This window comes from Euleptes europaea, chromosome 6, assembly GCF_029931775.1.
Source record: "Euleptes europaea isolate rEulEur1 chromosome 6, rEulEur1.hap1, whole genome shotgun sequence".
Lineage (NCBI taxonomy): Eukaryota > Metazoa > Chordata > Lepidosauria > Squamata > Sphaerodactylidae > Euleptes > Euleptes europaea.
Genome location: NC_079317.1, coordinates 8,098,227 through 8,112,688, shown reverse-complemented (window position 1 = coordinate 8,112,688; position 14,462 = coordinate 8,098,227). Strand labels below are relative to the sequence as shown.

General features: G+C 48.1%; 1 protein-coding gene across 1 annotated transcript in view; it reads left to right on the top strand.

The window, feature by feature from the left end:
• The window catches only part of PELI2 (pellino E3 ubiquitin protein ligase family member 2), a 107,667-nt gene that overhangs the window by 81,942 nt on the left and 11,263 nt on the right, over window positions 1-14,462 (top strand). Inside the window, exon 3 of the mRNA XM_056852164.1 lies at window positions 4,878-4,979. Coding sequence (XP_056708142.1) covers window positions 4,878-4,979 — 102 coding nt within the window. The remainder of the gene's footprint in view (window positions 1-4,877; window positions 4,980-14,462) is intronic.

Here is a 14,462-nt window from a genome sequence, read left to right as displayed (position 1 = left end):
CAGACTGGCCGTGGCTCTCCAAAGTCTCAGGCAGGGGTCTATTCACATCACCTGCTTGCCTAGTCCCTTTAACTGGAGATGCTGGGGATTGAACCTGGGACCTTCTGCATCCCAAGCAGATGCTGTACCACTGAGCCACAGCCCTTTCCCATCATGCTGGTGATGTTGGGCCAGTCGCTTTCTCTCAACCGAAAGTTTCTCAACTGAAAGAGAGCCAGCGTGGTGTAGTGGTTAAGAGCAGTGGTTTGGAGCGGTGGAGTCTGAACTGGAGAACCGGGTTCGATTCCCCACTCCTCCACATGATTGGCGAAGGCTAATCTGGTGAACTGGATTTGTTTCCCGCTCCTACATATGAAGTCAGCTGGGTGACTTTAGGCCAGTCACACTTTCTCAGCCCCACCTTACCTCACAGGGTGTCTGTTGTGGGGAGGGGAAGGGAAGGTGACTGTAAGCCGGTTTGAGTCTCCCTTAAGCTGTAGAGAAAGTTGGCATATAAAAACCAAGTCTTCTTCTTTGTCTTCCCTCCCAGTGGCTGTTGTGCTAGCATACTGCAAGTGAAGTTTCTTCTGTTTTTTGGCATGGTGAAGTTTAGATATTTTTTTTAGGGACTTGAGACCTCTGCAGGAGTGGGAAACTTGTTAGAATCGTCTCCCTCTGGAAATTGATGGAGCGTTTCCTGTTGACACATCTGCCGTTCATCAGAGACCAAACTAACTAAGAGCTGGGGAGTTAAAGAGGGATGAAGTTCGTCTTTATTCACACATACCGAAAACATCTGTTAATTATTTAAAAGCCAGAGCTTCCAGTTTTATTAAGGCAGTCAACAGACAGAACAGAAACAGATTATTAAAACTAGACCCATGCAGCTAAGTGCGTGTGCGACAGATGTTCCTACGTGTGCGTGTTTGTGTGAAGTGCCATCAAGTCGCTTCTGACTCATGGCGACCCTATGAATCAATGTCCTCCAAAATGTCCTATCTTTGATAGCCTTTCTCAGATCTTGCAAATTGAGGGCTGTGGCTTCCTTTACTGAGTCAGTCCATCTCTTGTTGGGTCTTCCTCTTTTCCTGCTGCCCTCAACTTTTCCTAGCATGACGGTCTTTTCCGGTGACTCTTGTCTTCTCATAATGTGACCAGAGTACGACAGCCTTCGTTTAGTCATTTTAGCTTCTAGGGTCAGTCCGTTATTTGCAATCCAAGTCCTGTGAGGGAAGGGACGGTTGTCCATTTGTGTGTGTTAAGCGCCGTCAAGTTGCTTCTGATTTAAGGCGACCCTATCAATTAGTGTTCTCCAAAACATCCTATCCTTAACAGCCTTGCTCAGGTCTTGCAAATTGAGGGCTGTGGCTTCCTTTATTGGGTCAATCCATCTCTTGTTGGGTCTCCCTCTTTTCCTGCTGCCCTCAACTTTTCCTAGCATGACTGTCTTTTCCAGTGACTCTCATCTTCTCATCATGTGGCCGAAATATATTAGCCTCAGATTAGTCATGTTCCTACTTACAAGTGTACAATTTCTGAAAAATTTCATGCTCTTTTGGGGGGGTTGGTTTTTGTTTTTTGCCGAAGGGGAACCCTAAACTTACCTTACTGCCTCAATAAGCAGAACATGTATCATTTGCACAATGTGGCATGTTTATAAAACTGCATAAGTAGAAATTCCTTATTTTTCTATGAACAGTACTGCAGTTTTAGCCAGTATTAGAGGGAGAACTGCAGACTGCTGCACTTATCCATCCTTAACACATGTATCTTAGTATTTTTTTGCCATCTGAAGCATAGGAAATAGTAAAAGCTTTAAAAAAAACCTGTAAATTTTGTAGTAAACAAAATAAAATGTATTATTTGGACAGTCTCATACAGTTAGACTAGGAATAGCAGCATATTTTAGGTATAGAGCTAAATTTTATAAGCCTTGACTATTTATATACATATCAATGGTGAATAAAATAAGTTGCATTTAAACAAACATATCCTTGAAAACAGAAGAAGAGTGGATTTTTATATGCCGACTTTCTACTTTTCAAGGAGAATCAAACTGGCTTACAATCTCCTTCCCTTCCTGTCCCCACAACGGATACCTTGTGAGGTAGGGGAGTCTGAGAGAGTTCAGAGAGAACTGTGACTAGCCCAAGGTCACCCAGCAGGCTTCATGTGTAGGAGTGGGGAAACCAACCCAGTTCACCAGATTAGAGTCCGCCGCTCATGTTGTGTATGACTATAATAGACACAGGAAGTGTCATTTTCTAATGCTGTAGATTGTCTTACGTTTAAAAAAACCCATACTTTCACAAGAGGACATTTCCTAGGCGGTTTTTGTCCCCACAGTATCTTTTCCCCATCTTGCTTGGCTCCATTGTTTGCTAACAAAATTTCTGGTAGGGTATGGCTCCATCATCAACCAAAAGGGAGACTGCAGCCAAGAAATCAGAAGGCGATTGAGACTGGGAAAGGCAGCCATGAAGGAGCTAGAAAAGATTCTGAAGTGTAAGGATGTGTCACTGGCCACCAAGACTAGATTAATTAATGCCATCGTATTCCCTATTACTATGTATGGGTGTGAAAACTGGACAGTGAAGAAAGCTGATAGGAAGAAAATAGATTCCTTTGAAATGTGGTGTTGGAGGGGAGTGTTATGGATACTGTGGAGTGCCAACCCCCCCCCAAAAAAAAACCCAGTGGGTTCTAGATCAAACCAAGACTGAACTGACCCTAGAAGCTAAAATGACTAAACTGAGGCTGTCATATTTTGGTCACATTATGTGAAGACAAGAGTCACTGGAAAAGACAGTCATGCTAGGAAAAGTTGACGGCAGCAGGAAAAGAGGAAGACCCACCAAGAGATGGATTGACTCAATCAAGGAAACCACAGCCCTCAGTTTTCAAAATCTGAACAAGGCTGTCAAAGATAGGACACTTTGGAGGACATTGATTCATAGGGTCGCCAACTCGCCATGAGTCAGAAGCAAATTGACGGCACTTAACACACACACACACATGAGCTTTCATGAGTCACAGCTCTCTTCTTCAGATACCCACAGAAGTGAACAGTGGCTCACGAAAGCCCATACCCTGCCAGAAATGTTGTTAGTCTTTAAGGTGCTACTGGACTCTTGCTCTTTTCTTCTGCTAGGGACAGACTATCACGGCTGCCCGTTGTGATCTGTTGGCACCGCCAGAAAGTTCACAGAACAGAATGAGTCATTTGCCTGACTTTACAGTAATTACCCACTCTTCTTGTTCTGCAAAGTGAAATTAGCTGTGGGTTGGGAAAGGGCCTGAAAAACATGCCTACTCAGCTGAGATTCTGCTGTAGACCTCAACCTGCTCATATAAATCATAATTTCTCTGTTTGCAAAAGAAGGACTGAAGGCCAGGTGTGTGATTCAACAAAGCATTGATGGGGAAACCTGGAGTTCTTTTTTTCATCTGAACTGTTTTTAATATTCTGCTTGAGAAGGGGCTACCTACTGAGCACTCATGACGCCCATGAGGTTTCCATGGCGACATTATTTTTTTTGCTAAAGGCTACTAGAAAATTGCACTTAATAGCTGTATTGGCAACACAGATCAGTTTCGCTTCCCAGGTTTACTGAAGTCATGTAATGTAGCAGTAATCTGGTAAATTAATTTTAGACACGCGTCCGTACAGTCAAATGAAATCAAGCCTAAATTCTCCCTAGAAGCTAAAATACTGAACTCAGGCTATTGTTCTTTGGTCTTATCACGACAAGAGAAGACTCTCTGGAAAAGACGGTTAGGGCTCAGAAAGGTTGAAGTCAGCAGGAAAAGAGGAAGACCCAACATGAGATGCGAGTCTGACTCAGTCCAGGAAGCCACAGCCTTCTGTTTTGCAAGACCTGAGCAAGGATACAAACAATAGGACATTTTGTAGGTCATTAATTCACAGGGTCGCCATAAGTTGGAAGCGACTTGGGCACACAACACACAAACATACACGCACACAGAAGTATGAGAGAGCCCAAATTGATGGGGGGGGGGGGTTGCTGACTTTGCTGGCTCGCAGGCTGCAGAAGAGGAAGAGAATCATACCGGCTAAAGGGAGAATCATACCGGCTTACAATCACCTTCCCCTCCCCACAACAGACAGCCTGTGAGGTAGGTGGTGGGGCTGAGAGAACTGTGACTAGCCCAAGGTCACCCAGCTGGCTTCATGTGTAGGGGTGGGGAAACCAACCCAGTTCACCAGATTAGCCTCCGCCGCTCATGTGGAGGAGTGGGGGATCAAACCCGGTTCTCCAGATCAGACTCCACCGTTCCAAACCACGGCTCTTAACCACTACACCTCGCTGGCTCTCTGTAAGAACTGTCAAGGGGCTGATTTCAGCCCATGGGCCTTATGTTTGACATCCCTGTTCTAGAGGGATGTTTTCAGAAAATTCTGTGGTGGGGCTGAGACAAGACCAAAACTGCTGCTCTAATAAATCCAAAGCATAAAACTTGTCTTTTAAAAATAACAGTTATAGCGTTTCCTGTGTAAGTAAGAACCACTGTGCCAGGAGAATGACCCCGTTCATTTTTACCTAGAGGGTCGCCAGTTTGCTTTTTTGGTGTAACAAATAATTCCAGAGGGGCCACGTGCATTAGCACATTGGAGCAAAAATAAACCGGAGTCTTGAGGCGCTTTAAAGACTTAAAGAAGTTTTGGTTTTAGTGCGAGCTGTTTCTAGCGTAACTGAAATAGGAGTTATCCTTCACTTAGGCACTTGGCTGTAAAATGGAATAATCAAATTGAAGCGTCCACTGGGAGGACTTAGCAGGGCTTGTAGAAACGTTTGCAAATGCTGTAGTAACAATAATGCTTTTTCCTTTTGACTGATGCATTGCCGAAATAAAACAGGAACTGTTTTATTCCCCAGGCCATCAGCTGTAAAGGGCAGCACAGTATCTCTTACACACTGTCCAGAAACCAGACAGTCATAGTGGAGTATACCCATGACAAAGATACCGATATGTTTCAGGTAAGTGCATTTATGTTACCTAAAAGCTGCGGCTGCAATCTGCTGCTGAAATGTGTTTTGTAGTAGCGTGTCCTCTGCGTGTATGGCTGAATTAAATGGGTAGTCCACTCTGACACTATAGCTGTGTGCAGAGAAATCATGGGGAGTGGCCGTGGCTCAGCGGTAGAACCTCTGCTTGGCTTGCAGAAGGTTCCAGGTTCAATCCCCGGCATCTCCATGTAAAGAGACCAGGCAAGTAGATAATGTGAAAGACCTCAGCCTGAGACCCTGGAGAGCTGCTGCTGGTCTGAGTAGACAGTACTGTCTTTGATCGACCAAGGGTCTGATTCGGGTTTAGGCAGCTTCATGTGTTCATGTGTCCTAGATATCTAGTGTATTCCTGGATGTTGTTCGTTTGATTGTAGAGCTTGTTACACGCACGAGATTCAGTATGCTCTGTGCATGAGAGTCACGTTTTCTGGTTTGCTGAAGTTTGTGGCTTCAGTGTAGCAAAAAGGCATGCAGTTCCACGTATAGATTTCAACATGGGCCCTTTTGCACCATTTATGCATGCTCGGAAGTGTGGTTCGACTGGCTTACTGGCTCATGTTCGTGCTGTGCAGCGGAATTGCGCACAGTTATCACACGTGACAACCTGCATTCAGTTTGAGCACTCCCCCCCCCAATAGGCGACTGCTTTCCATGTAGGAAATTTGAAGCATTCCTCATGTTACAGGCATTCTGAATAATGAATGCAGGTTTCTCCCTACAGTGTCTGCCCCACTTTGAGCTATTACATCCCCTTTTTTGTTCAGTCGGTTACGCTTTTGAAATTCAACGCCAGGTTTTGTTGTTGACGGAAGAGCAAAGACAACTTTGTGGACCGTCCGCAAACAATCTCATAGAATCATAGAGTTGGAAGGGACCACCAGGGCCATCAAGTCCAACCCCCTGCACAATGCAGGAAATTCACAACTACCTCCCCCCCACACCCCTAGTGACCAGAAGATGGCCAAGATGCCCTCCCTCTCATCATCTGCCTAAGGTCACAGAATCAGCATTGCTGACAGATGGCCATCTAACCTCTTCTTAAAAACCTCCAGGAAAGGAGAGCTTACTACCTCCCATGGAAGTCTGTTCCACTGAGGAACCGCTCTAACTTTTAGAAAATTCTTTCTAATGTCTAGACGGACACTCTTTTGATTTAATTTCAACCCGTTGGTTCTGGTCCGACCTTGAGCAACAGAAAACAACTCGGCACCCTCCTCTATATGACAGCCCTTCAAGTACTTGAACATGGTTATCATATCCCCTCTCAGTCTTCTCCTCTTCAGGCTTCTCCTCTTGACCAGGCTGTCCCGTTATTACTCTTTCGAAAGCTCTCACAGCGGGATCTAGCAGGGACTGCATTATTGACACCTTTCGTTCAGGTATAAATGTTTTCTCCATCTCTTTCAATAGTAAGTTAATTTAGTGGTAAATATATGGAGTTTCAGAGACACACAAATAGATTATTGGGTTTTCCCAGGAACCACCAAAAACAAGTAGGTTAATTCAGTTTTAGATCTTCATTCACGTAGGAATGGTTTTGCATTATTTATACAGGATATGGATTTCAGCTTTTCCCCCTTTTATATATTGGATGCAGTGGTGCTATCTTTGGCCACAACTATGTGTTGTTGAAGCACATATAACAGACTTCTGTCATTACCAATCTCCTGCTTGTCCTTTGTTATCATACTGCCCTTGTACAAATCTATGGTGAGATCACACTTGGAATACTGTGTACAGTTCTGGTCACCACACCTGAAAAAGGGATATTGCAGAGTTTGAGAAGGTGCAGAAAAAAAGCAACCAGAATGATCAGGGGACTAGAGCAACTGCCCTATGAGGAGCGGTTAAAATGCTTAGGCTGTTTAGCTTGGAAAGAAGGCGGTTAAGGGGAGACATGGTAGAGGTCTATAAAATTATGCATGGTTTGGAGAGAGTGGACAGGGAGAAGCTTTTCTCCCTCATAATGTGGAGTCATCTGTTGAAGCTGGAGGGTGAGAGATTCAAAACAGATAAAAGGAAGTATTTCTTCGCACAATGCCTAGTTAAGCTGTGACACTCCTTGCCCCAGGATGTGGGGATGGCTGCCAACTTGGAAGGTGTCAGGCTGTTATCTCGGTTTCTATGTTGCCTCTGTTCCTCTGCTGAACCGTCCAGACTTCAAGGACGGCTCCACATACCAAAGCCTGGGAACGCTACTCCTGGGAAAGTGTGCTCTGTTTATGCTTTGTGTGCTTTGTAATCTCCCGCCGTTTTCAAGCTTTATATTGCCAACTAACGAGCAAGTCACTCATAGCTGTCATCTTATTCTCAATGCACTGTATTGCCTATTTGACCAGTAAAAGCCATCTGCTTGGATTCTAAGTGTCTCTGTGGTGATTTCTGGTTCTTTGGGTCAAGAGCTTACATTATGACAGCTAACATAATTACAACCCTTCTTCAACGATCCCCTAGCCAGGTTGGAGCCCTGGAGGGTTCGCCTGCCACTCGGATGGGAGCTAGGAGATCGCTCTCCGAGTGAACCGTGACTACTCCTTCTTGGAACCCTGGAGTCCTCATTTGAGGATCCTACCCTTCTACAGGACATAGTCACTGAACTCTTTAGGACTAACCTAGAGGTTTGCCGCTTGAGGGGACTGGTACAGACACAGTGGCAATCTCTAGTGAGAGTTCTCTGGATGTTAACGTCGGAGGATACTAATACTCGTTTAGACCTCCAAGATTTTGATCAGTTGCTGGATGATGCCCGGCTGGCAACTGAGGACTTCCAAGTACTAACCGGATTATTGGACAAACTTATTGCCCGGGAGACTCTCCCATCCACGGCCCTAACGCGTCCTGTTGCCCTGGGAAAAGGTGCCATGGCAGGAACCGCGCCGGAAGGTTTTTCCCTGATACCCGATGCAGCCAGCTGTCAAGCTGAAGCCACGCGGGTCGCTATCCATACGGCTCTCCTCTTTGCAGATTGTACAAAGGATACCCCGGTAGCCACCTTGGCCCAACGTTTGGCCTCGACGTTTGGGGCCGATGCACCCGCGATTGCAGTTCGAATACAACCATTGCTGGGCGGGGAACCCGACCCCATACTCACACTCCTGGAAACGGAACTTTTACCGCATGTTACCGCAGCTGCAGCCCTGAGACTTGAAAACGAAAAGGTTCTCGCGGATAAAGAAGCTGCTGAAGCGGCTAAGGCGGCAGCCGAGGCTCAGGCCGCAAGGGATAAGGAGTTACAGTTGGCTGCGGATCGGGCGCGGACAGGCAGTCGCCCCAAGGACACTGTAAGGAGCGACCATCCGTTAGGTCTGTCTTTTTCCCTGGTATTTGCCCCGTCTCGCACGACCCAACGCGCACGCCGCCTTGCAGACCGACGCCAAGACTCCGGAGAGTCTGAGGAAGAGGACCTATATGGGGACAGTTCTCAATGGGCCACGAGTTTTCGGACAAGTAAACCTCATCGTACTGGTGGCCCAAGAGAAGATGTTCACCTCTTACGAGCCCAAAATCGAGAGCTATCCGACCGTGTTGATCAGCTCCAAGAGTTAATGGAACGTATGCTTTAGGACAACAGGCAGTTACAGCAAGCCCTGATAGCCCAGGCACAGCCCGTCCCAATACCGGGTCAGGGGGTGCCAGTCCAACCACCCGCTAATGTACCTGCGCCACCTCCGCCTCCCGGAGGTCCCGTTTTACCTGCACCCGGCCCACCCGTGCAACCGGGTCAGCCTATGCCCGGTCCTTGGAAACAACTCAAATTGAAAACTACGTACGATGGATCTCTTGAAACCCTACCCTGTTTCTTGCATCAAGTGGACAGCTATATGCGAGAACAAGGACAGTTTTTCCCTACAGAGGACAGCCGGGTGCGCTATGTGGCTTCCCTTTTGACAGGTAAAGCAGCCGACTGGATGGTCCTCCAATTCGACACCCGATCCCGCTCTATCCGTTCCCTCAACAATTTCATGACTGCTCTACGGAGGAGGTTTGAGGACCCCTTTTTGGGGGAACGAGCCAAAGCGGAACTGTTACAACTAAGACAAGGCTCTACTCCAGTTCGAGAATTTGCCGATGAATTTCAAAGACTGGCAAGCAAGATTGTGGGCTGGCCCGAAGCCACCCTAATTCACCATTTCAGGGAAGCCTTACTCCCTGACGTTCTGAACTGGTCGTACATGCGGGGTGATCCCGAAACTCTTGAGGATTGGATTCTATTAGCCGAAGAGGTGGAAAGCCGCCGACGCTTTATTTCCCTTGTCCGCCAAAAACACAAGGAGAAAAGCGTCCAAAAGCCCCAGCCCAAGGCACCACCCCCCAATCCACGAAAACCTGCGCGTCCACCCCAGGATCGCGAAACCCGATTTCAAAGAGGTGCCTGCCTCATTTGTGGGGAAATGGGCCACTTTGCAGCAGTCTGCCCATACCGCCCTGAACCCTTTCATCCCAGCACGACAACCCGAGCCAGAGGACGACCACAACGCAGAGGCACCGTGGCCACCCTCAGCGCAGCGCCGGGAAGACCCACACCCTCTGCACTTCACGCTGGAGACTCAGCCATCCTGCCTACATCGAATGACCCCGCCGGGTCTCGGATTACAAGTGCCCCATTGGGGGACAACTTTCCCTCTTCTGATGAAGAGAACCCATGGAATTCTCCGGCTTTAAACCTGGAATCCCCCCTTGATTTGTCAAAAAACGGCTCCGGTCTGTGGTGAGTGGAGCGTCTCCACAGACCGCTGCAGATTCTCCTGCTAAACCGAATGCTCCCACTAAAGTAAAGGAAGTAGAAACCACCGTTTATGTGGACGCAATTTTACAACACCATGAAGGTGGTCCCCAACTACCCGTTAAGGCACTCATTGACTCCGGTTGCAGTCGCACTCTCATAAACGAAGCCACATTTGCAGCACTCAAAGTCGAGTCCGAGGCTTTACCAGCCCCCGTCCAATTTGCCCAAATGGACGGGAGCCATTTCCAGGGGGGCCCAGTTGATCATCGCACCAAAGGGGTGGCGATGGGAATTGGCTCCCACTGGGAGCAAATAGACTTTACCATAGCCCCTATCTGATTTGAAGTGGTTCTGGGAATTAACTGGATTAAAGGTCATTGTCCCAGTATAGACTGGGAGACGAACACGATCTCCTTTGCCAACCCCAAATGCGACCAGCACCGGCAACAAGTTGCGCTACAATCTCCACCCGCTCCAGCATTAATCTCCGATGTCCCATCACCGCCATCCCTCCCTCCTGTATACCAGGACTTTGCGGATGTCTTCAACATTAAAGAATGTGATGCCTTACCCCCCCACCAGACCACTGACTGTGCAATTGAAGTGGTGAAGGACTGCACACTAACCAAGAGTAAAATCTACCCTATGAGCACTTCCGAGCGCACTGTACTACGGGACTTTTTAGACAAAAACCTTGCCAGAGGGTTCATTCGCCCCTCGAATGCTCCCAACTCAGCCCCCGCGTTTTTCATCTGAAAAAAGGAGGGCGACCTACGCCTCTGCATTGACTTCAGAAAACTCAATGCAGTTACTCAAGCCAACGCCTATCCTATACCACTAATTTCAGATATTTTGGGACAACTGCAAGAGGGACGTATTTTCTCTAAATTGGACCTAGTAGAAGCCTACTACCGCGTCCGTATCTGCGAGGGGGACGAACCCCTCACTGCCTTCTCTAGCTGCTTTGGAATGTTTGAATTCCTTGTGATGCCCTTCGGGTTAAAAGGGGCCCCGGGGGTCTTCATGCAACTCATCAACGAAATCCTTCATGATTTACTATACCGCGGGGTGGTGGTTTATTTAGACGACATTCTTATTTATTCAAAAACCATGGACGAGCACGTCACATTGGTCCGAGAAGTTCTACACCGCCTACGCAACCACCAGCTCTTTGCAAAACTGTCTAAATGCGAATTTCACCAGAGCAAAATAACTTTCTTGGGATATATAATCTCCCACCATGGCCTTAGCATGGACCCGGCCAAAGTCCGTTCCGTCCTCGATTGGACACCTCCCTCCAACCGCAAGCAAGTACAACAGTTTCTGGGCTTTGCTAATTTCTACCGCGGATTTATTCCTAACTTCGCCCAAATAGCACTGCCCATCACCGACCTTCTGAAAACCAAAGGTAAAGAGAACTCTGCCACATTGCCCTCCGCTAAGATACTAAGATAATGCCAGACCGCCTTTGTAGCCCCCAAACGCCTTTTCACATCAGAACCTGTGCTATGGCACCCAGACCCTAACCGAATGTTCATTGTGCAAGTCGATGCCTCCGACGTAGCTATGGGGGGGCCCCTACTGCAAAGAGGACCGGATGGTCTCCTTCACCCCTGCGCTTACTTCTCTAAAAAATTTGCGCACTCCCAATTGAACTGGCCCATTTGGGAGAAAGAAGCCTCAGCTGTTCACCATGCACTTACTCTATGGCGACAATTCCTGGAAGGGTCTAAAGTTCCCTTCGAAGTTTGGACCGATCACAAGAATCTAGCCGCCCTCACAGGGACCCATAAGTTATCCGCGAAACAACAGCGTTGGGCGGAATTCTTTGCTCAGTTTCGTTTTGTCCTGAAGCATGTTCCAGGAAAACAAAACGTTCTCGCGGACGCTCTCTCCCGATTGCCTCAATACCCGACGAAACTCGATCGGCCAACAGACTCTTTATTTACGCCCGCACAACGGGAAGCCCTACCCGTATTGGCTGTACAAACTCGATCCCAAACGCTGCCCCAGCGACAACACAGTCACCAGCGTGCAAACTCCTCCAACCTTACCGGCTGCCCAGCTGCCTCCGCAACGAAAAACCACGATGACCGACGCTCCAGCTCCTCCAACCCAGCTGGCCGCCCAGCCGCCTGCAGTCTGCGCACTGCAGCACGTAAGCCCCCCTAACTGCTCCTACTGCCCCTTTAAACAAGGGGGGGGGTTCCCGTCTCCGATTCTTTCTTAAAGTCCCTTCGGGAACACTGCCTTATGGAACACTCTAATCAAACCCTGCCTCCTGGTGTAATCGAACAAGGAGGCTCTTGGTACAAAGACTCGAAATTGTATGTACCCAAAGCTCTCCGAAAAGACGTCTTACACTCGGCCCATGGAGTAAAGACCGCTGGACACTTTGGGTTCCTAAAGACCCTTCACCTGTTGCACAGACAATTTTGGTGGGGGGGAATGCGTTCTGATATTGACTCTTTTATTCGCAGCTGTCCTGTTTGCGCCACAGTCAAGCGGTCTCAAGGCAAGCCCCCAGGACAACTGCAACCACTTGAAACACCCTCCAAACCCTGGGAAGTAATTGCTATGGATTTTATGACGGATCTCCCTCTCAGCGGGGGAAAAACTGTTTTATGGGTTATCACTGACTTATTTTCTAAGCAAATACATTTGGTTCCGTGTGCGGGGATCCCCTCCGCTCAGAAATTGGCCCGCCTCTTCGTGTCACATGTCTTTAGATTACATTCGTTTCCGCGCATGATAATCTGCAACCGCGGCAGTAGTTTTGTTGCAAAGTTTTGGAAAGCTTTTCTCAAATTGGTGGGGGTGGAGCAGGGATCATCTAGTGCGTACCATCCCCAAACGGATGGCCAAACCGAACGTGTTAATGCTGTACTTGAATGTTATTTGCGCTGTTATGTCAATTACCACCAAGATAACTGGGTAGAACTGTTACCTTTTGCAGAATATGCTTACAATAATGCTGTACATCAGTCCACTGGTTTCAGCCCGTTTTATGCAATATATGGACAGGACTTCGGTCCTATCACCCCAGTAGAAGATTTGGAGGGGGAGGGGGATACCGACATTGCCTCTTGGGCACACACCCTCTGCACCACATGGCCCTGGCTGATTAGCAACCTTGACCGAGCCAAGCGCAAATACAAAGCACAGGCTGATAAACATCGGTCCCCCGGTGGAGATCTACAAGTGGGTAACCTGGTATACCTATCCACTAAAAACCTGCGTTCCACCCGTCCGTGCCATAAGCTCAATGCTAAGTACATTGGCCCATTCCCCATCACTCGCATCATAAATCCTGTCACGGTGGAACTATCTCTCCCAAAAACCTTAAGGCGTGTGCACCCCGTTTTCCACATCAGCCTCCTGAAACCCCATTTTGCTTCTCAGCAATGGCATCCAGAACTGCCTCCTGAACAGCCCATAATGGTGGTGGGGGAAGAACATTTCGAGGTCTCCAAAATCCTAGACTCCCGTATTCACCGTGGGGTCTTGCAATACTTGGTCCGCTGGAAACACTTCCCCCCTGCCTATGACGAATGGGTTCGCGCACGAGATGTCTCCGCTCCCAAACTCGTCAACGCCTTTCACTTTGCCTACCCAGACAGGCCAGCCCCCTTGCAGGATGGGAGGGGGCCTTAAGGGGAGCAGGATTTCAGGCTGTTATCTCGGTTTCTATGTTGCCTCTGTTCCTCTGCTGAACCGTCCAGACTTCAAGGACGGCTCCACATACCAAAGCCTGGGAACGCTACTCCTGGGAAAGTGTGCTCTGTTTATGCTTTGTGTGCTTTGTAATCTCCCGCCGTTTTCAAGCTTTATATTGCCAACTAACGAGCAAGTCACTCATAGCTGTCATCTTATTCTCAATGCACTGTATTGCCTATTTGACCAGTAAAAGCCATCTGCTTGGATTCTAAGTGTCTCTGTGGTGATTTCTGGTTCTTTGGGTCAAGAGCTTACAGAAGGCTTGAAGAGGGGAGTAGACAGATTCATGGAGGAGAGGGCTATCCATGGCTACTAGTCAAAATGGCTACTAGTCATGATGCATACCTATTCTCTACAGTATCAGAGGAGCAAGCCTATAATACTAGGTGCTTTGGAACACAGGCAGGAGAATGCTGCTGCATTCGTCTTGTTTGTGGGCTTCCTAGAGGCACCTGGGTGGCCACTGTATGAAGAGACTGTTGGACTTGATGGACCTTGGTCTGATCCAGAATGGCTTTTCTTTGGTTCTTATGCTGCCTCATGTCCAGCCATGGTTGTAGGATCATTAGAACCATAGGGATGGAAGGGGCCATAGAGGCCATCTAGTCCAACCCCCTGCTCAATGCAGGATCAGCCTAAAGCATCCCTGACAAGTGTTTGCCCATCCTCTGCTTAAAGACTGCCAGTGAGGGGGAGCTCACCACCTCCCTAGTCAGCCGATTCCACTGTTGAACAACTCTTACTGTAAAAAACGTTTTCCCTGATACCTAGCCGGTACCTCTCCGCCTGCAATTTAAAGCCATTATTGTGAGTCCTAGCCCCTGCCCTCCTCTAAATGACAGCCCTTCAAATACTTAAAGAGAGCAATCATGCCCACCCTCAACCTCCAGACTGAACATTCCCAACTCCCTCAGCCTTTCCTCATAGGGCTTGGTCTCCAGGCCCCTGATCATCCTCGCCGCTCTCCTCTGCACCCGCTCCATTCTGTCCACGTCCTTTTTGAAGCGAGG